This window comes from Lycium ferocissimum, chromosome 12 (genome assembly GCF_029784015.1).
Source record: "Lycium ferocissimum isolate CSIRO_LF1 chromosome 12, AGI_CSIRO_Lferr_CH_V1, whole genome shotgun sequence".
Lineage (NCBI taxonomy): Eukaryota > Viridiplantae > Streptophyta > Magnoliopsida > Solanales > Solanaceae > Lycium > Lycium ferocissimum.
This window is the reverse complement of record NC_081353.1, coordinates 42,794,857-42,818,516: the sequence shown is the minus strand read 5'-3', so window position 1 is coordinate 42,818,516 and position 23,660 is coordinate 42,794,857. Positions and strand designations below refer to the sequence as shown.

The window sequence follows — 23,660 nt, the reverse complement described above, 5'->3', positions numbered from 1 at the left end:
AGGCTACGTAGATGCATCTTGGTGTCATTTTTTTGTTAAACTTCTGATAAAGAAAGATTCACTTGAGAAAAAACCAAAATGAAATGTATTTAAGTTGTTAGTTTTGAAAATTTAAGTTACGCCGCTTCCCGGCGGACTTTGCATGTAAAGTCATGATGTATGCCGGACACGGCATACTCTACCATTTTGTAAACGAGAAGTTACGCCGCTACCGGATTCTTCAAAAACGGTAAATCGTTTACTGCGAGTTATTCCAATGAGATTGCAACGATTATTTTCATGAAGCTCGAAAAACCTCTCTGTCTTTATCCAATTTAAATCAAATCCATCCAACGATTGCGTTGGTTTATACTTCTATATAAACCAACACAACTTTTGGAAGAAGGAAAAAAAAAAAAACACTTTCAAAATCAGATATAATCACATACAAAATGAACCAAAATCAACATATTGTACATGTTAATGGTGGCCACGGGCAAGCACATGAACATGCCCGTCTTCATAACCAAATTCATCCTAATATTGCAAATTTGCAAATTACTCGTGAAATTTTGATATCAAAAGAGACATAGATTTTTACGAGGGCTCTTTATGGTGCTCTAAGCGTGAGAAAATGATGATGCGAAGAGAATTACGATTTGTAAAGGCGAGGTTATTCCGGCTTCTTGGCCAAATTGACGATGGGGCAATTTGGAAGGGTACACACATGAAATTAGGGCGATGTACTTATGAAGTTAGGATTTTATGTTTTGTGGACATATATATATTTAAATGTATGTGTAATGAAGTGTAAGTATACGTAGGTTTGTAGAATTTTACTTTAATGGCTTCTAAATAGAAGTATTGCCTTCTCGACATACTTGTTCGAGGAAGTTTGTTCACAACATTGATAACGGCATACTATACTCTTTTGTAAATTTAACTTTTGCCTCCTAAGGCATGAGCACTTTTTTTGTTTCTTGATGATAATGCACTAAACTTGTTTTTGGTTTAAAAAAATAAAAAAAATGAAAACCTCTCTACCTTCATCCAATTTAAATCAAATGCACACAGTTATTGCAATTAGAGGATTGACGCATATTGGACTAATTTATACTTCTATATAAACGAGAACTTTTGCCTTCTCCGGCATACTTGTTATGAAATTGGTTCACAACATTGCCGATAACGGCATACTATTCTCTTTTGTAAATTGAACTTTTGCCTCCTCCGCATGAGCACTTTTTGTTTTGATGATGATAATGCAATAGCTTGTTTTTTGGTTTAAAAAAATAAAAAAATTGAAAACCTCCTCTACCTTCGTCCAATTTAAATCAAATGCACACGGATTGTTGCGATTAGAGGATTGATGCGAAATTTGGACTAATTTATATACATATAAACCAGAAATTTTGCCTTCAAAGATACTTGTTATGAAATTGGTTCATAACATTGCCGATAACGGCATACTATTCTCTTTTGTAAATTGAACTTTTGCCTCTCCGGCATGAGCACTTTTTTGTTTCTTGATGATAATGCAATAAGCATTTTTGGTTTAAAAAAATAAAAAAATTGAAAACCTCCTCTACCTTTCAATTTAAATCAAATGCCTGCTTGATTATTGCAATTAGAGGATTGATGCAAGTTTGGACTAATTTATATACATATAAACCGAAAATTTTGCCTTCTCAGGCATACTTGTTATGAAATTGGTTCATAACATTGCCGATAACGGCATACTATACTCTTTTGTAAATTGAACTTTTGCCTCTCCGGCATGAGCACTTTTGTTTTTGCATGATAATGCAATAAGCATTTTTTGGTTTAAAAAAATAAAAAAATTGAAAACCTCCTCTACCTTCGTCCAATTTAAATCAAATGCCGCAATGATTATTGCAATTAGAGGATTGACGCAATTTGGACTAATTTATACTTCTATATAAACCAGAAATTTTGCCTTCTCGGCATACTTGTTATGAAATTGGTTCGGAAAGTTGCCGGTAACGGCATCTTGTACGCTTTTGTAAATTGACCTTTTGCCTCACGTACACGGTTGCCTTAATTCAAGTTTAAATCGATAAGCATTTTTGATTTAAATTGAATTTATTGTTATTACAATTTCAAGTAAATAAGCATTGTATACTAATTTAATTAAGGTATAAAGTAATTAAAATCAGAACAAAGCAACAAATCCAATCAATTCTATTTTTGTTGATTAATTTTATCATGCGCAATTTTCAATGTTTTGTATGTCATCATTTGTTTCTTAATAATCGGGTCGTAGAAGATGATTTTTTTCAAATATTAACAATCTAAACTCAATAAAATCGTTAAATTGAGTTGAATTAAGATTTGTACCTTTTACGGATGTTTGTACAAAATCAATTGAAAATCTGGCTTGGAACAACGATTTGAATAATGTGAAAAATTGGGAACGAAGTTGGCACGGGTTAACGATATGAAAGAAGCAAGGATTTGAGAATAACAATATTTGTTTTTATATGTAACGGTCGGGGGGTAATAATGTCTTTTTACTATGTTGCTTTTGCTCGGAAGGGCAATAATTAAAGACCACCATTTTGAGGGGCAAAATCTAAAGACCAGCCCAAAAGAGGGGCATTCGCGCCAATTGCCCACTTTGCCTTATATATATATATAAGGCAAATTATTTAATAATGTTATTAAAAATTATTTAAAAAATACAAACCTTAAAGACTGACCAATTAAAGTGAATAAACATGTTGGATCCGTGCATGTTTGCTAAAGCCCAAGCAAAATTATGTTTTGTGCTGGGCAATTCGCATAATTGCCCTTCTTTTGCGGTGGTATTTAAATTTTGCCCCTCATATTTGTGGTCTTTAAATTTTGCCCTTCGGCTAAAATTCATAGGTTCCGGGTTCGAACCCTCGCTCAGTCAAAAATTTTAAAAAAATTTGCAAAGCAGAGTTTAAATTTCGCTATGCCTCCTCTGAGACTTTTAGTTATGTTTAACTAAAAGTCCGGAAAAAACGGACTTTACTGTAAGCATATATATATTTTTAACTTTTCAAGGTAAACTTTTAGTAATGCCTTAATTAAAAGTGTGCCCCATAAACATAACTAAAAGTATGCCCCGTAGTAAGTTTTCCTTAAGACATAACTAAAAAGTTTGCCTTATAAGGCAAAGTTTAAATTTTGCTATGCCCTCTCCCGTGACTTTTAGTTATGTTTATAAAAACTGTAGGAGGGGGCGGACTTTGCCTTGAGCCATATATATATATATATATATATATATTTTATTTTATTTTCTTTTTTCGAGGCAAACTTTTAGTTATGCCTTAACTAAAAAGTATCCCAAAGACATAACTAAAAGTATGCTCGTAAGGCGGAACTTTTATTAAAGCATAATTTAAACTTTGCCTTATAAGGCAAAGTTTTATGCCTAAGAAAAATTTTTTGCCTTATGGGGCATAATTTTGTTATGCCTTAACTAAAATTCTGCCCCATAAAGCATAACTAAACTATGTCTTAGGAAAAATTCTGCCTTATAGGGGCGGACTTTTAGTTATCTTTGGAATCCGTAACTTTAGCTTTTCCTTAAAGATTGTATGCGGATCCGGCATCTAGCCCCGATCTGCACTTGCGAAATTTTTTTTTATTTTATGCTTGAGCGGGGGTTCGAACCCGGAAGCTTCGTATGATGGCCGCTTTCAGCGAAGGGCGCGGCCTGTTTTAAAGACCACAAATATGAGGGGTAAAATTGAAAGACCACAAATTTGAGGGGCAAAATTTAAAGACCACCCCAAAAGAAGGGCAATCCGCGCAAAAAATTGTTTTGTGCCCAAGTCCAATTCCTTTATCTTCTTCTTGAAGCTCCTCTGTCTCTATACTTGTTGATCAACTTTGAGAAATGTCTACAGGAGATTTATCCAAATTTTAAGTTGTAGATTTGTCCCTATTAATACTAGTAGCATCTATTTTCTTTAAATTGAGTGAGACATTTGCTGACTGATATTCTAATTTTCTCTAAATTCTAGCTTATGAGTTTAGAAGATGTACAATTCAGTCCTATCTGTCATCAACTTTGTCTTGCTGTTTCAATTATTAAATATTTCTATTTCTCACTCAACCATAATTGAATTTCTTCCTGGATTTGAAGGTCGCCTTCCCTTCCATCTTGAGACCGGGTGAGTTAATTACCTTTTTTCTCCCTTTTAATTTACTCCTACATCTTTAACATTAGTAAATCTTTTATATAGAGTAACTTTTTTTTTTTTTCTTCTATTACACTTGTATCCGTATCGTGAACATTAACTTTAATCATTCATGATAATAGATCTCTTCAAACAAGCATGAGCTTATCGCCAAATATATCTTCTTTTACGAAGACCATCCAGTGTTGAAGCTTATATCCATTATAGAGCCCGTTTGGATTGGATTGGCTTATAAGAACTTATAAATTTGTTTTCGAACTTTTTGAGCATTTATTGCAGGTTTAAAGTCGTTTTGGGATTAAAATAGGCTCAAAAAAATAATTGTTCCGTTGTTTGACTTAACTACCTTCTTTTGGGGTGGTCTTTAAATTTTTTCATATTTGAAATCTTTAAATTTTGCCCAACATTAAAACATGGATTAAAGGTTTGAACCTCACACAGTCAAAATTTAAAAAAAAATTCGCGAGCGAGTTTAAATTTCGCTATGCTTGCCATACACTTGTGAAGGAATTACCAAAGTTATGCGAACCGGCATACTTATGCCTTATGGGGAGACTTGGCATAAGTATGTCGGGTCGCATAACTTTGTAAGCTCCAAGTTTATGAGTCCATTTATAAAAGTTTGCCCATTAAAACTATGCCCCCACCGGCATAAACTTGTTAAGGAATTACCAAAGTTATATCGGACCGTATCTTATACCGAGTACATGAGTATGTCGGGTCGGCATAAATTTGGTAATTTCTTAACAAGTGTATGCGGATCCAATACTGTGACTCAAACCTTGCGTGCAATTTTTTTTTTTTAATTTATGCTTGAGCGGGGGTTCGAACTCGAGCCTCACTGATTTACGCGTGAACGCTCGAGTTGCAATGCGAAGGGCAAAAATTAAAGACCAGCAATATGAGGGGCATAATTTAAAGATCACAAATATGAGGGACAAAATTTAAAGACCACCCCAAAAGAAGGGCAATCCGCGCAAAAAAATGTATCTAAAGCAGCTTATAAGCTGCTTAAAATAAGCCCATTTAACCAGGCTCATAGTCTTTTTCTTTAGCTATTACGCTAGCCTTTTAATTGGCTAAGATTGAATTTGCTTTTGCTTAGTTGTTATCGTAGATCGAACTTGTGTTCTTCAGTTGGGTAAGAATTATGAAATGCATTGCCGGATTTAAGTTTTTTTTGTGATCATACTCTATGACATAAGTAAATATTTATGATGTTGGCTAATAATGTTGGGCAGGTATATTGGAGTGGGTGAAAATGAAGAAGTGCAGCTCTTTTATTATTTTCTTAAATCAGAATCAGAACCCACAAAAGATCCTATTATGCTTTGGCTCTCTGGAGGTCCTGGTTGCTCTTCCTTCACTGCATTTGTTTATCAAATAGGTACGACCTTTTTTCTTATTTTTCTCTTATTAAAATGTTTAGTAGGTATATGAGTAAATATTTTATTAGGTACATATATATTAAGGGGTCGTTCGGTAGTTGGTTGGAGTTTTGCATGTATTAGTAATCATTGCTAGAAACAAATATTTTTTCCGTCGATAATCAGTGGAAAATTTGTGTTATAAAATATAATTTTTCCATCCCATTCCCACCGAATCAGCTTACTGGGAAAACTCATGACGGAAAACTGGTTGTCATTGAAATGCTAGCCATGGGAAACTTCCGAATTTTTTCTGTGTGAAAATACTACTATTTTTTCTTTTCTCACTGATTCACTCAAAATATCTATAGGAATAGTCACTTAACATTTTTCAGTGGAAAAATAGTAATTTTTTAGTAGTGACTAGATGGATTAGTCATGAGGGAATCTAGGTTCTACTGTTATTTTATTATTTTATGTAGAGATTGATTAATAATGCAGAGTTTAGTTAGTTATTAATTCATCTTCTATTTTGCATAAAATAATGCATAGATTCTCTTGTAACTTACACATGTATTAGTTATGCGGTTTTTAAATTACAAATCAAACACCGTATTAGGTTAGGTGTGTTGAATTTTATACATAGCAAAAGAATGCTACCAAACTTGATATTACTTATGCAAGATTTGATACACGAATAATTTATCTTCTAACTTAACTACCAAACAACCCCTAACTGCTTTCTTTAAATTAATATTCGGCTTAAAATAATCACTTGCTAAATTTACTCTTTTTTGGTACTTCTACTTGTAATATCTACTTTATGATATATTCCATCGCATATGTAGGGCCGTTGTATTTTGAGCCACAGGTTTACAATGGGAGCCTACCAAAGCTGACACTGAATCCAAACTCATGGACCAAGGTTTGATTAAATCCCGATATGCAAATACTCACTTTATATAAATAAATACTCACTTTGTCTTAATTTATTTGATGAACTTTTTTCTTAAGTATGTTAAAAAGGAATGATATACTTTTGTATTTAATATAAAATGAAGAGATAAAGGTCAAAAACACACCTCAAGTATTACTTTTTTCTTAGTTTCATATCTGAACTATATGAGAGTTTTCTACTTAAACTATCACCAACTAGTTAAGAAACACACCTAAACTATCAGTTGTTCACTTTTCTTACCTCAAATATCAGGTAGGAAAAGTGAACAATTGATAGTTGAGGTGTGTTTTGCTAACTAGTTAGTGATAGTTTAAGTAGGAATAAATTCTCACACCTGATAGTTCAGGTAGAAAACTAAAAAAAAATATTATTTGAGTGTGTTTTTGACCCTTAATGGAATGATTAATAGCAATATAAATATTTATAACTTGTTTTAAATCATAAATTTTAAAATTTCTTTTCTCAAACCTTATGTCTAGTCAAAATACATCACAATAATTGAGATGTAAAGAGTAATGTTATGTCATTTGCAAATGAATTTTAGTGTAAATTTTGAGAGGCCACGTGTAAAACTGGCAGGTATCCAACGTAATATTCTTGGATCAACCTGTGAATAGTGGCTTCTCTTATGCAAAAACTTCAACAACATTCAAGTGTACTGATCTACAAGCATATGCGACCACACCTACCAGTTTTTGCGAAAGGTACACATCACTCCTTCATGTTCCCAAAAGGTTACTTATAAAAAATAACTTAACATTATTTTTTTTTAAAAAGGCTTTATATATCGACAATCCCTTAAATTTGTCAGCAAATTTCATTTAGAAACTCGAAGTACGGTTTGTTCGAATTGAGCATCTGAACACGTGATAAAGTATACTTATTAGATTTTTTCAGTTCAAAATTTGATTTTTTTATATTTTTTTTTTGTGTTTCAGTTTCCCATTATGTAGATAAGTTAACCGCTTAAAATATGTCACCTCATATAAGTTATACGAATTAGTCTTAATAAGTCATAAAACCTCAGACATGTTCCAATTGAGGATGATGCATATAATTAAAGAGATGCATATTTTAAATGGTTAACTTATCTATATAGCGGACATTTGAGATCACGCGCAAAAGTTTTTTCAAAATTTGAACAGAAGTGTCTAATAGGAACACTTTATATATGTTCGGATCTTTCAATTGAAACAAGCTATAGTTTGAGTGTTTAAATGAAATTTATCAACAGATTTGAGAGGTTGTTGGATGTATAATTAAGCCAAACAAAAAAGTAGAGTTATATTTGACTTTATTATTTTCTTTTTGTTAGTGGTTGATTAAGCATCCAAAGTTCATTAAGAATCCAATGTACGTTGGTGGAGATTCATATGCAGGCCTCACTGCTCCAGTTATCACTCAACTAATAGCAAATGGTAATTAAGGCCATATATGTGCTGTCAAATTTCATCATACAGAATATTACTCCTCTGTGATACCTTTTTTCTTTTAGTATGTTGTAAACAGAATTACTTACATTTCTATCTTTTAAAAGCACTTTGACTTTACACTTTTTGTTTTACTCTCAACGACATCATTTTATAGCTAGAAGACGGCAAGCTGTAAAATTATCTTTTTTCTTACTCAAATGATAAATAGTATTTACCTGTACCGTAATATTTACAGTGCCTAGTCAAATATCTTCATATAAAAGAGAGAGTTTATATATGTATGGTTCCAGAATGTTTATGAATGCCTAGTAAACCTTTGAAGTCTTTGCTGTGATATTACACTTCCATTTCTATAGTGAATAATAAGGATATATTGTAAAAATGCAGGAATTGAAGCAGGACACAAGCCTTCAATTAACCTTAAGGTTTGTAGTCTTTTTTTGTAACCATTTTTAATTAAGAAGAAATTCCTTTAACATAATATTTTGCTTATGGAGAATTATTGTTCTGACAAATAATTAATTGGGTTCATAGGGATATATACTTGGGAATCCTAGCACGTTTCCTCTTGAATCAAACTACTGGATTCCTTATGCTCATGGAATGGGACTTATCTCCGACGATCTTTATAAGGCTAGTAGTACTATTCATTTATTTTTAGAGATAATGGTTAAAAAGCACACCTGATTTTTTTTATATTTTTTTTTACGAATTTCACACCCTAAATATCAATTGTTCCTTTTTCCTACCTGAACTATCACCATCTATGTATTAAAAACACACTCGAAGCTGATTAGGCTAACTATTAGTTGTTTCCTTTTCCTACCTAAACTATCACTATCTACTCAACTAGGTGTGTTTTAATATATGGGTGGTACTGATAATTTAGGTAGGAAAAGGAAACACTAATATTTGGAGTGTGAAACTCGTGTAAAAGTGATAGTTCAAATGTGTTTTTGACCATTATCTCTTTATTTTAAAGCTATCATGGTAGATGCAATTTCAGCTTAAATGCTACTCATGAAAATGACAATCTAACCCTATTTTACCTGTCGATTTTTTTTTTTTTTTTTTGGTTTTGTTTTTGTTTCTGTTTTATAACCATGCTAGCAGTCATTGGAGGAAAATTGTAATAAGGAGGAAGATTTAAGATATGTTGATCCCAGGAATGTCTTGTGCTGTCAACACTACCAAACTTTTGAACAGGTATATATAGCATTACTAGTTACCCGAGGTCCGTGCTAAGGCCGGACCCAAACTCAAGATCTAAAAATAGTCATATGTTTTCTTACTGCATAATTAACAATTCACTTACACGTTAAATGTTTATTGATAAGTCTTCATTATTATTAATGTTTTTTTAGTCAACTAATTAGATAATTTTTAAACAACAAATTAATTATGAGGAAGGAAGTTTAGCAGAAAAATTATCAAATACCAAAGGGACAGGAGCGACTCGACATTCTATAAGGTAACATAATTTAAATTATTTAAAATAATACAACTCTATGGAAATCATAAATTGAAAAATATTGACATTTTCATGAATTTGTGAGCATATAAATTTTGTATTTATAGATAGAAATAGTTTTTTTATTTTTTGTATTATTAAGTTTTAATTTCACTCATAATATTTCATGTAACAAAAGTTTATGCTAGCTAAATGTGATGATTTAAGCTTAGTATTAGATGAAATTAAGGGAAAAATTAAATTTATTAAATGAACGTCAAGAATTAATTTAGTTCTTCATATATAGTTTATGCTTACAACTATTTCTTCTAAGTTAATATTGCAATTTATAGTACTTTGGTATTTTTAATATCTAAATTGAATTTAAAATACATAGTTGATCTAATTCAATTTGGCTTCATAATTTAGTCAAATACGGTGGTGAAATAAAAAGTGTCACATAAATTAAAATCGAGGCAAGAGTAATTGGTAAGATCTAATAAATGCTCCGGTTGAAAACGATAATATGGCTCCATAATTGCCTAAATTTTATTACATAACATGTATGATAACAAATAATGTAAAGGGCAATTTAATAATCCTTTTTGTCCATATTATATGGTGCTTTAGCTTGTGCTAGAAAGTAAGAAGCGTTTTACTAAATTATTTTAGTTAAGTAGTATCAACTTAATATGATTTTTTTTAAAATTCACTTATCTAAATAATAGGAAATTTTGTAAAAAAAATAAAACAAAATTAACACCTTCTCAATTATATATAAAAAAATTATTCGAATTAAATATAAAAGCTAAAATGCCATATAATATGAACCGAAGGAAGTAAAGAGTAAGAAAAATTCACAAAAAGCTATTACAATTCAATATACAACTATTACATAAGCCCACATAAAAATTTACTTAGGATAAAGAATGATTCCAAAAAAGAAAATTAGGCAAAAGACAAAACAAATTCACATGTAGCAAAACCATAAGATTAAAATTTTTGTGAGGACTACAAAAGCACCTCATTCCCTCTTATATTGTATAGTAGTAAAGTAAAGTAATACACCAATTACATAAGACCACATAAAAATTTACTTAAGGTAAAGAATGAGTCCCAAAAATGAGATTAGGCAAAAGATAAAACAAAGCCACATGTAGCAACACCATAGGATTAAAATTTTAGTGAGGACTACAAAAAGCACCTCATTCCCTCTTATATATAGTAGCAACGTAAAGTAAAGTAATACACCAATTACATAAGCCCGTATAAAAATTTACTTAGGATAAAGAATGAGTCCAAAAAATGAGATTAGGCAAAAGACAAAACAAAGCCACATGTAGCAATACCATAGGATTAAAAATTTTGTGAGGACTACAAAAGGACCTCATTTCCTCTTATATATAGTAAGTAAAGTAAACTAATACATCAATTACATACGCCCACATAAAAATTTACTTAAGGTAAATAATGAGTTCAAAAAATGAGATTTGACCAAAGACAAAACAAAGCCACATGTAGCAACACCATATAGGATTAAAATTTATGTGAGGACTACAAAAGCACCTCATTCTCTCTTATATATAGTAGTAATTACAATTATTTGGATATTTCAACTTTAGTTTTGCTTTAAACATACTAATATATATATATAAATAATAAAAATGGAAAAAGCTCAAAAATGTCTTTAAAATATGCGAGATTCATCAAATTTGCTCTCGGTTAATAGTTTTGTCCAAAAATATCTTTATTTCACAAAAACTTAACAGAAGACTAATAAGGGCATGTTTGGACTTTATGTGCATACTTTAGGGGTATGTTTGATCCAGTGTAGTTCCTAATTGCAATTATGCAAGAACTTGTGAATTAAGTTGCCTTTATGAAATAATATGGTTAAATTATAGTGAATTCTCTAACCAATTTAAGGCGTCACATAGGCACATTATGAGCCATTTTTTAAGCAACTTAATGTGCCACTTGATATAATTTAATTTAGAAGTTCTACGTAAAGAAACAACAACCATAATATTATAAAATAAGAAGTTATTGATGACAATAGTGACATTTTTAGACCAAACTATTAATGAAAAACAAATTTGATAAATTTGCAGTTGATTAGTGGAATAAATAAGGCACACATCCTAGAGCCCTCCTGTGGTTCAGATTCAGAAACTCAAAGTTCATTTCAATTGTATGGAGAAAGAAGATCTCTTGATGAAAAATATTCTACTTCCTTGGAATTTGGATCAAAGTGCCGTGTAAGTCCATTCAAACCTATATAAACCCTTCATTACATTATATGTGCAAGTGTTACTGTATGTGTACATACTCAAAAAATTATTTTACTATGATCTTTTTCATTTTTTAAAAATATTTTGAATTATTAGTTATATTAACTTGTATATACGTAATACCTTTTTATAGTTTGGAAATATGTAAATAATCAAATTCACTTTATTTTGACTCTTGTATTCTGAATTCTCACAAAAATTGGGACAAAGGAATTTATATGAATACTCTTCCTTTTGAAAAGGAGACACATGAAAAATAACATGTTGTGCTAAATCAATTTTATTTTGTGTTCCTTAAAGCATTTAAGTTATATACAATTTGAAGTAACGTGATTTTACACCATCTTTGTAATTTAACAAGTTATAATAGGGTACTTATAATTAGAGATGTCAAACTGACTGATTTGGCTAAATTTGGATTGTTCAAAATGGGCGGGTCATTTGCCCAACAAAAGATTGGTTGAGTCAAAATGGGCTAAACCATAGGTTATACCTCAACCCACTAACTCCTATATAATTTAAATTTCTTTGTTTGTTTTCTTATAATTTGTTGAATTACCCAATAACTTTCTTTTTTTTAGGATGACTATATATAACATATTACCAAAAACAAGTCTTTTTAAAGTATGTTGACAAAGTCTGTCTGATTTAACTTGGAGTACATATTAAGCCCAAATCAACCCATTTTTTAGATGCGTTAAATTGGCCGAATCAAAATGTGTTGAGAATAAACGGGTGAGTCATTAACCCACCCAAACTTAGAGCAGGTAAGCGAGTTATATTTTCATATGCTAATTTAGCACCCTTACAATTTATTCTAGGTTACTTTAAGCGTCCCGCATAATTGAGGGGGTGGTTTTGTGTCTCTTTATATACTCTTAGATAATCTTCACTTTATAAGTAATTTTTTGAGGTTGAGTTAATTAATTAGGCCTAACGTCATTCTTATTAGTTCACAAATTACTACTAATACTTGTTAAAAAGAGTTTAAAACCTTTTAAATGAACAGATTTTGTAATTGTTTTTAAAATTATCGATCCATAGAACTTAAACTCAAACATCAAACTCTTTTCCTAATCCTTAATTGAACATCACAACTAATGATTTATATGGTCATTGAGCATAAATAGTCTGTTTAGAAAAGAGATGTCCATAATTATATTGTAGGTTGAGGTGCACAGATTATCTACTTACTGGGCAAATGATCCAAAAGTACAGGAAGCTCTTAATGTTCGGCAGGTACGTCAATTAAATTATTGCTAACACTTTAGAAAATTTAAGGATGCTTCTATCAAATTAATGACTTGAAATTGACGTATTATCTACTAATGCAGGGAACTATAGCAAGATGGACAAGATGTAGGAAAAGTATCGTAAATAATACTTACACAATTACTTTCCTTGATAGCATACCTTATCATGTGGAACTCAGCAAAAAAAATATTCCATCACTTATATATAGGTTAGATGATTATACCTTGATATTTTACATATGGAAAAGATTCCAAGTTTCTCTTGTACTATTTGAATTTGAGCATTTTTTCCTCCGTTGAATTTTTGGTCTAATATTACCCTTGCCATTGGAAAAAACTCTTTTTTTTTCTTTGACCACTGACAGAGCTCCAACTGAGGGTAATTTTAAAAAAAAAAATCATAATCAAAAGTTAAAGGTAAATTCTAGCCTTTTCTATGGAAAAAATTGGGCACGTGAGATATACTCATTTGACAAATATGAGACAATTTGCTAAAATAAAAATATAAATGAACCAAAAATGTTACGGAATGCAAAATTGAGCAATTTCAGATGGTACAACGATAAATTTGAAGAGTTTTCCCTTTTTACATGTAGCATCTTGGTTTCTGCCTTGTATAAGGTATAATTAAGCAAAAATTAAATTGTTGCAAACACATTGAAGTATATTTTGTTGGTTAAACAGTGGGGATCATGATATGAATATGCCATTTCAATCAACTCAATTTTGGATAAAATCTCTAAATTATTCCGTCATAGATAATTGGCGGCCATGGAGTGTTGAAGGGCAAGTTGCTGGGTAAGTAGCTTCTCAAATTAATTAAACCATTTTAATTCTTATTTCTTAATTCTTCATCAGAGACACACACAAATATTGAGAAATGTGAAATTGATTTGGTCTTATTCTTGTTGTTCATTTGCAGATATACAAGATCCTACTCCAACCAGATGACATTTGCAACTGTCAAGGCAAGAGTTTTTTAAAATCTCAGTACTAACTTTTTTTCCTTCATAACATTAATAAATATCCCCTTCATTCCAATTTATGTGACATAGTTTGAATCGATGGGTAGTTTAAGGAAAAAATGAAAAATTTTGAAATTTGCAGCCTAAAACATGTGATAACATTTGTGTGACTATAAAACTTTTGAATTTGTTTTGTTAAATGTGCCATAACATTTGGCTGGTTATAAAAGTTTTCATTAAGAATAAAATGAGAAGTTTAACTTAACTTGCAACTAAAAGATCACTATTTTCCCACGAAATTTTTCATTGAAAAATGTTCAATGGCTATTCCCACATATATTTTGATTAAATAAAAAAAAAACAGTAGTGTTTTGACATGGAAAAATTAGAAAGTTACCCAGCATTTCAATGGGAACCTGTTTCCCACCTTGCATTTTTCTAGTGAACTGATTTGGTGGGAATGAGGTGAAAAATCATATTTTATAACAAAAATTTCCCACACTGATTTTCGGTAGGAAAAGCCTCTATTGCTAGTAGTGACTGTTTCGAAATATAGAAGCGTGCCATTTTTTTTTTTTAACAGACTAAAAAAGAAAGTGTGCTCTATAAATTGGAACGGCTGGACTAAAAAAGAAAGTGTGCTCTATAAATTGGAACGGCTGGACTAAAAAAGAAAGTGTGCTTTTTTTAACACAAATTTTCCACTGATTGTAGGTGGAAAAAACCTTTATCGTTAGTAGTAGTTTCCAAATTTAGAAGCTTGACATTCTTTTTTTGAACGGACTAAAAAGAAAAGTGTGTAACATAAATTGGAACAACGCCTAGATTAGAAAGTACATTTCGAGTATAACCATTTATTCTACTTTGCTAATAATTTTGTGCTTTATTTGTTTACTTTTATTTTTGGACAGGGAGCAGGACATGTTGCTCCTGAGTACAAGCCTAAAGAGAGCTTAACCATGTTTCAGAGATGGATATCTAATCAACTTCTTTGAAGTATATATATTCAGAAGCAGTAATAAAAACCTAAAATGTGTCACAATTTTCTGCTTATTCTATGTAGAACGTGTTTGTATAAGCTGAATTTAAATAGCTTTTAAGCACTTAAAAGTATTTTTTGTAAGTGTTGGAGTTGAATTTATGAACAAGCAATTATGTGTTTGGATAAAAATGTTGAAGCTGAAAATAAGTTATTGATGTGTTTGGTAAAAAAGAGTTGATAAGCACATTTCCTCTGGTCTCGTTATTAAAGATTAAGGGCGCGATTTTTTACATTTTGCTTAATCAACTTTTATAATGTCTGTTGCAGAATTTCATTTGTGCTAATTCAGATTTCAATTCAATTCTTCGCAATGCAATTTTCGAGCTAATTTTTCTTTTTGAAGTGTTTGATTGATGTTCGACTTTGTTTTTTTTTTTTTTCCCTCCAGTTTTTCATCACTTTCGTGCTTTGAGTTTCTGCTTATACACTTCTTTTTTCTCAGATTTAATGTATGATACTTTTCTTTTGAATTTGCTTTTTAGTCTTTATTTTTCTTTATATTCACTATTTTCTTTTTCCAGATCTTTTCAGTTGCTAGGAATAATAAGAGAAACATAAAGAATATACTATTATTCCCATATCAATTGACTTTTAGAAAAAATATTACCATATCAATTGACTTTTAGAAAAAATATTATTTAACCTTAAGAATAGCTACCTATTGTTTATACATTAAACGGAAAAGGGCCAAATATACCCTTCGTTATACTTTTGGTCTAAATATACCCTCCCGTTATTTTTTGGGTTCAAATATACCCTCCTCTATTAAAAGTCTTTCAAGGTGGACATTAAATCTGATGTGGCGCTAACAACTCAGTGAGGTGAACACTACGTGGCACGCCACCTCACTACCCAACTCATTTACCCCTCTCTTTCCCTTCTTCCATTCCTCTCTCCAACAACTTAATTCATCAACAAACTCACCATTTTTTCTCCTTCCCTTTCTTCGATCCATGTCTATTTCCACCAAAATTCCACACCCTCTCTTCACTTCACCATCCCTTAATTCCCTATAACCCTTTTCTTTGCCTTCAACGCTCACTAAATTAACCTTCTTTAAGTCCATCAACAGTAAATAATTTTGCATATTAAACAATAAATTAATAGACTTTGAATAAAAATATTTAAAATTTCTCAACACTATTTGATTTTGAACCACCAATTTTATTGACCTTCTCTTGGATACACATCTTGTGTCCTAATTTATGTGTAATTCTTTTCTTTTTGATCGGTTAAAAAAAATATTTCTATATTTAATAATAATTCAACTTTAAATTTATCTTTATATCCTTAATAAAATGATTTCTAGCTAAATATATTTTTATATTTAATTTAAACGGTTTCCCATGTAATTTAAACGGCTTCCCATGGTTTTTCAGCCAAATAACACAATGTAATTTAAACGGCTTCCCATGATAGACATAGCAGTGCACTCTTTTGAAGCACAAATCATATAATTGATTTACCCAAATAAACATACAATTAACAATATTTATACATATTTACCGAAAAACGGAATATTACCTTTTAATCGAAATACTACACAACTGGACGAATGGACAGCTCACTCCAAGATCGAGCTTACATCGGATAGCAGAAATTACAAGCAGGAGAAATTCCTTCCCTGCAAATCAAACTAACTGCATGATAAGAATTAATTTTCTTTTTCTTGAGATTAAGAGCTATGAGGGGAATGAAAGAAAGACCACACATAACAACTATAAATAAATTGGGCAAAATCACTTCTTTATCTTGGGTTATTCAGGTAACAGATATACTTAAGTTCTGTGTTACAATGAACTTAACCAAGACCAGTAAAAATCAATAAGGTTGGCAACGTGCCGTTTTTATCCGTAGGCATTTGTAATTTGAATAATTTAAACAACTTCAGCATCAAATCTCGAACAATGAAAAGCACAAACAAAATATACACACACACAGATTCAGAGTGCAAAAAGTAATCTTTTGTTCTGATCATCTCAGTAACAGAAGAAAGTGCTAGAAGCGTATGGAACAGAACTTAGCTGAATAGCTGTGGAGGATAGAAGACACGAATAAGTTTATAACTGAAAAGTCTACTATGCCGTTAAGTAGGAATTTATTGATAAAGAAGTGTCGAAACCATGGCTCTTCTAATATATAGAAGATATAGACTAGGCAGAGTTGGTTGGGAGTGTATGCAGATACAATTGATGTACTATTTGTTAGATTCAGTTTGTTCATAATGAGTTAAAGACAATATTTCCTATTGAGTGTGTGCAAAAAGTCACAAGATTGCACAGTTAAGATAAGTATCCATTCATGGATATTATGTTGGCAAGTGCTCCATTGTGTACATCCATGGCTGCATTATTTACATCACATTAGAAAACTATCTACAGGCTATACTTTTTACATATAGGAAATGATGGTGCATTTTCTGTCATGTATTTCCTCTGCTCTGTAGCCTTCTTCTTAGCAGCTTTTGGCAGAAAGTACCTGTATAGTAATGCGTGATATTAAGATAAGAGTAGTCAGAGAAAATAAAATCACAACTAAAACAGATGGAAAGAGCTTCAATATGCCTGAATATTTTTAGAGAAATGAGCACATTTATAACTAAAGCAAATCATATGTTGTCATCAAGTATTTTTGTACCTGAACTCATCACAAGGATTGGAATTTGCTAATTCAATTATCAGTAGATCATCTAACTGAAGCTACAAAAATGACAGCTGAACAGATGACCCAACCGGTATCGCACCAAAAGTGTTTTTAACCATTTCCAAAAAGCATGAAGCAAAAGTGGGACGCGACTGCATCTCGGGCAGCAGCGAAGATGTACATTGCAATATTCAACAAGTAGTACCAAGAGTAGCTTCAAGTGCATTAAAAAAGACAATCATATTGCAAAACAGTAGCGGATCTTTCACAGCAACAGAACATGTTTGTAGTTGTGTCCATCAAAAGGAAAATTGATTATCCAACTTGTGGAGGCTAAACGTATGCACTTTTGTTTGAGTGTTCACATGGTGCAAGTTGGTCAAAGAGATATTGCTGGAAAATAAATATGTATGCTAAAGTTAAGGTATAAACTGAAGTTATAACTTATCCTAAAGATTTTAACCTTCCGCTCTCCCAACAGTATATCAAGATATTTCCTTTCATGAATTGTATGCAGAAAAAGCATTCTAGGATTGTAGAGAATTACATTAATCTATTTAGAGAACTCAACCAATAAGCACCAGAACTGAATCAGAAGATAAAAACAAAGAGACTTAAGGTAAGGGTGGTAACCAGTTGAACCTCTACGCAGACACTTAGAGAACCATATTCAAATACAAGCAGAGTTAAAGACAGAATATCAACATCATCCATCAACACCTACATATATCACAATAGAAACAGATGTTCCGAACATTTAACTGTACCTGCGCCATGCTGAAATGAAAAATTTGGACATTTTTAAGTCATATCTACTACGTTAAGGGCATTTTTGATCAAATAGGTGGAAGGAGGGGAAAATCATTTTTGAGCAATTTTTAATACGTTAAGAGACATTTTTGACCCTTTCCATTTCCAGTTTTAGGTCAAAATTTCTCTATTTTGCTTTCAATTTATCTTTGGTGACTGTTGTATTCTCAGCTTCGTGAGTTTTCACCCTTTTCCTTTCTTTGTTGCGGTATTTGTTGGTAATGGGAATTTGGTGTTTATACGTTGTTTTCGTATTATTTTGGGTAACTTTTTGCTCAACCATCTAGCACAAGTTTATTTATGATAAAATAAGTATGACTAAAATGGGGCAACAATCCATAATGTAGTCCTAACATGTGGGAAAGCCTTATAGCAGTCTTGTCTACGCCCCGAGCAAGAGCGACAGACCAAGTCCAGTCAATGATGGAAGTGTAAACGGCATAACATAAAAGGGAGGGAAAGTCAAGTTTTGACCATTGGACCTTGCAGCAGCTATCTTACTGTCAAACAGTCCAAGATAGATATACCCTGCAGGCGCATATCCAATGAGACACTATTCTCTCTAGTTTATAAAATCAGTATAATGACTTGATAATAGACCAAGAATTTTAAACAGCTACTCAAATATCATAAATAATATGACATGCCTAAGCTATGTTGGGATAAGTGATAACTCACTTCTTTCTGTGAAACTGCCACATCCGAGCCTCCCATCGTCCACATTTGTGCAGCGTGTATTTTGAACTTCCTCTAGAGAAACCAGTGCTCTGACGTCGAAATACATGCACAAACACTCTTCCTTTGAGAAGTTCGATATCTACATATCAGTCACAAAACAACAAAAATGAACCAAATTTCAGTTTCCTAAGTGAGAAAATAGATTTCAGACATAGGTGACTCAATAGTTAGCTATCCCACACACCTACTTTAGATCATCATGATAATCAGTGACATTGAAATTGATATCTCCAACAAGTCCTCTAAATTTTAATCATATGCCCTGAAATTAATAGGAAACTTTAACACCATAACAATCCGATTTCTGCTATTTAATGGTGCCATTATAACTTCACTAATAAAACTCAAAATCTAACTATGTCGTCACCTGAAAGATTCAAATTCTCGTTAAAAAATGTCCAACCGAAGATTGCAGCTAAGAAACAATTCATGAATTAAGTTGAGAGAAGTTTAAATAAACAGAGCAGTTGTATATAATTAACATTTTCTTACCCAAGTAAATTTGTTTTTTTGTTTTTGGCAATCCCTGCATAGAAACTACAGTTATAACTTTGTATAATTTCTTGGTCAATTCCTTTCCCAAACAAGAAAATGAAATGATGGAAACATAACACGCATCTGATGAGTTTTTCTAATTACCTTGTGGCTAAACATCAACTGAGTAGACGGCGGTGGGGATAGGTGTCCGTTCAATACACCTCACGTAAGCTGTAATGAAGCACTAAAAGGACAAAAATGCCCGTAGATTCGAAGGATCATAATATAAGCAAACACAAGCCTTTTAGAAATAGAAAAAACTAGGGTATGCACATTAATTCATCATCAACCTTCTTTAAATCCATCATCACTATTCCAAGAATCTCCACCAAATTATTTCAGCCACCCCCCAATCATCATCTCTTCAAGAAATCATCAAACTCTTTCAAGCAGTTGAACAACCAAAAGCTAAATATCAACAACTTTTGTTTTATGGCAACAACTTAAAACCACTTGATGCTCGCTACAAGACTAATGAAAACAAGGTTCAGGGTTGTGTTTCACAGGTACGTAGAATTTGGGCGGGTCAAAATGGGCTGAGTTAACACTCTGATTCGATGGTTGTTACATATTGTTTCATATTATACTGTACTGTATTGTTTAATAACGTTTAGATAGATTGTATCAGTCTCCCATTGTGTAATGTTACACAATGATGGATTTAAGATACAATACAATAGTTAACAACCATCCAAATACTGTGTAATAAATTGGCAGGCTATTGATCCGCCCAAAAGTTACTTGGGCTGAATTGGCTTGGGCTAAGATGCGGGTCATAACCCAACCCTCCATATAGTAAGCGTGGCCATAGAAACTAAAATATTTCACTTTTTTGGAATTTTTGAAGTTGTAGTTGTGTTAGGTTATAGTTTTTTGCAAAGAATATTTGGTTGTTTGAACGTACTGAAAGTGACAAAAGTGAAAGTGCTGTTTGAAAGTGAAAGTGAAAACCGGGTTTTGGTTGTTTTCCAAATTTCAAATAAAGAGAATAATTTTCATGGTCAAACGGGTCCTAAGTTTTAATTGCTTTATTTGCTCTTTTATAATTGATGGGCTAATTTTTCCACCTCTATTCACAGGTTTGGGTTAGGGCGAATTTTGATTCGGAGAAAAATGTAATCTTTGAGGCTGATTCTGATTCGGTACTCACTAAAGGTCTTGCTGCTTTGTTAGTTCAAGGACTTTCTGGAAGACCCGTAGAAGAGATCATAAAAGTTTACCCTGATTTTGCTGTCCTTTTAGGGTTGCAACAAAGCTTAACACCTTCCAGGAATAATGGGTTTCTAAATATGTTGAAGTTAATGCAGAAAAAAGCGTTGCAGTTGTATGTCGAAGATGAGAAAAATGCTTCTGGTTTAAGCCCTCAGAGCGAATTATCAAATGATGCCTCGACTGAGCGAATTAATGTTAATGGAAATGTCGAGTCTGGAAACATTCCTAAAGTTAGCGGAAACAATATAAACGTTGGTACTGTTGATGATGGTGTTTTGAGGAGTAGAGGGATGAGAATAAAGGAGAAATTAGAGAAGGAACTTAGGCCGGTTGAATTAGAAGTTGAAGATATATCGTATCAGCACACGGGGCATGCTGGGGTGAGAGGTAGCGATGGACAGACGCATTTTAATTTAAACGTGGTTTCAGAGGAATTTGAAGGTAAGAGTTTGGTGAAGAGGCATAGGATGATTTATGGTTTAATGCAAGATGAGTTGCAGAATGGATTACACGCATTGTCAATTGTAGCGAAGACACCGTCCGAAGTTGGTAGTAGTTGAATTGTTGGCGTCAACAGAGGTCTGGTTCTTTCTGTCCTGTAATTTATTGACATTTATATCTCATACTAGCTAGTAGCATGACCCCCTGAGAAGTCGGTAGCTATGGATTATGATGAAGAGTCTTGATTGTTTGTTTTGTTACATTAATCTTAATAAGATAGTTATGGAAGAATTGAATACTAAGGTTTTTTTTTTTTTCCTCCCAAGAAACAGATTAATACACAGCTTCAATTGTCTATCTACTGCAGTAATTTGGTTGCTTCAATCTTATCAATTTTCTCAATGACACACTTAGACTTGTGTTTGGACCTGCTAACCAACTTCAAGAATGATAAAACTAGGTATTTGGGACGTCTCCGGACTTCCTAACGTTGCCGTCAACCGCCACGTCCCGGTTCAGGAATTTTAACCCGATTCCCTTTTGTTTAAATTATTACCCAGCAAGCAATAAATATTTTATTTTTATCTTGTACATTGATGTAGCAATTTTGTTTTCTAGTTTCTTGATGAAATGCTATTACAATTATCCTTTCGTTAGTAATTTTACTATGTTAAGCCTTTCAAGTTTAGTAAACTTAGAAATTATACTTTTAGGTCTTTAAAGTATATTAATTATATATCTGAAGAAGTCCATCTTTGGCGAACTATGTTTCAGGTCTCCCTGAACCAAAGTGATTTACATATCTATTACTTTACACAGGCATGCTAAATAACCACGAGAAATTATATTTCCAAGTTGCATTAATTGTAGTTTGAAAGATCTATGACTTATGAGAGCTATAGAAGGATCTGTTAGATGCCACTCTTTTCCTTGCAGCTTTGTGAACCAAGGAATCCATATACTCCCTCCGTCTCAATTTATGTGATATAGTTTAACTAGTCACAGAGTTTAAGAAATAAAGGAAGATTTTTTAATCTTATGGTCTAAAATTAGCCAAAGATATTTGTGTGATTATAGATCATCTCGTTAAGCGTAAAAGGTAAAGTTTAAAGTTAAATTATTGTCAAACAAGGAAATATATCATTCTTTTTGGGACAGACTAAAAAGTAAAGTGTATCACATAAATTGGGACAGAGGGAATAACAATTTAATTCTCGAAGGAAATGTAATATGTGGAAATAAATACGGTAGGAAGGTGCGGGGGGCAGAGGGATGGTGAAGAGGTTGGTTATTGCGTGCAGTCTTGGGCTATTGAGAGAGTTGCCTTTAGATGAATTTGTGCTTCTACTTGACTGCTTACAGATTTCAATTCCTTGTTCGTTCTATTCAATTTTTTTACTTCACCAGAATTCAGAGCTTAATGACTATAAAATAGACATATTCTTTATGAGTTTGATAGTTTAAAAGCTTCAAAGCAACTATAAATAGGTTCTAAATCCCCTGTTTCGGAGCCAGTTTGCTGCTTTAGTTGATGGATTTATTGTACAAGAAAACTGACTACGGAAAAGATTTCTGCCCACCTGATATGTTCCCATCTTAATGTGTGGCAACTTATACGGTGTTTCTAAAGTACAAGTCAGATGTATGAGAATCATGTGGTTAGCTAATTCATAAAGATCAGTGGGGAACTTTGTTTTTCTAGTGGCTGAAATTCATTTAACCTTATGGTCTCACTTGAGATTCATGCCTTCTATGTTTTTGTTTCTTCTGCTTTTGACATTTATTCATTCTTTCTCCTTTTCGTAGTTATGGCTGAAGTTTCTCCCTGTGCTGTGTGTATATCCGCGTTAGTAATTCTACTGGTGTAGGTTGCTCATCTGAGGCACATAATTTGTTTGTTTAAGACCTAGCCACTTAAAAATTTGTGGGTCGTGCAATGTTTTTATGATGAGGCTCTTTGATTGAGACGTACTACCCGTGCAAAATTAAGATACTACCCGTGCAAAATTAAGATGTACCTTAACATTTCAGAGAGTCTTGATTGTTTGCATTGTGGAAAAATCTTAATAAGGTAGTTACTGAAGTATTTAACATCTAAGGTTTTCTTTTCCTTGTTATACCCCTTTTAAACGGGTTAAAGTAGAGTACAACATATTGGAGATTCCTATTTTCTTATTTTAAGGAGTCGCCACCTAATTAATTGAATGGTGAATTAGGACACCTATTTTATTAACTAAGGTAAAACCTAACTATACCTCCGTTAATGATCCGCTTAATTTCAATTCTAGGTAAGGGTTCTAGATTATCCTAAAGGGAAGGGATTAGGCATCCTTTAGAATCCGTTAACT

The 23,660-nt window shown here is 32.3% G+C and overlaps 1 protein-coding gene and 1 pseudogene across 1 annotated transcript; both read left to right on the top strand.

Moving 5' to 3' along the window:
* Positions 1-3,804: 3,804 nt before the first annotated feature.
* Positions 3,805-15,163, top strand: LOC132040424 (serine carboxypeptidase-like 13; annotated as a pseudogene).
* LOC132039336 (sufE-like protein 1, chloroplastic/mitochondrial) lies at positions 15,044-21,869 on the top strand. Its single transcript, XM_059429835.1, has 5 exons — positions 15,044-15,094; positions 15,199-15,275; positions 15,749-15,939; positions 20,002-20,165; positions 20,739-21,869. Exons 1-5 carry the CDS (start codon positions 15,044-15,046, stop codon positions 21,429-21,431), a joined length of 1,176 nt encoding a protein of 391 aa, XP_059285818.1. The 3' UTR covers positions 21,432-21,869.
* The last annotated feature ends 1,791 nt before the right edge of the window (positions 21,870-23,660 follow it).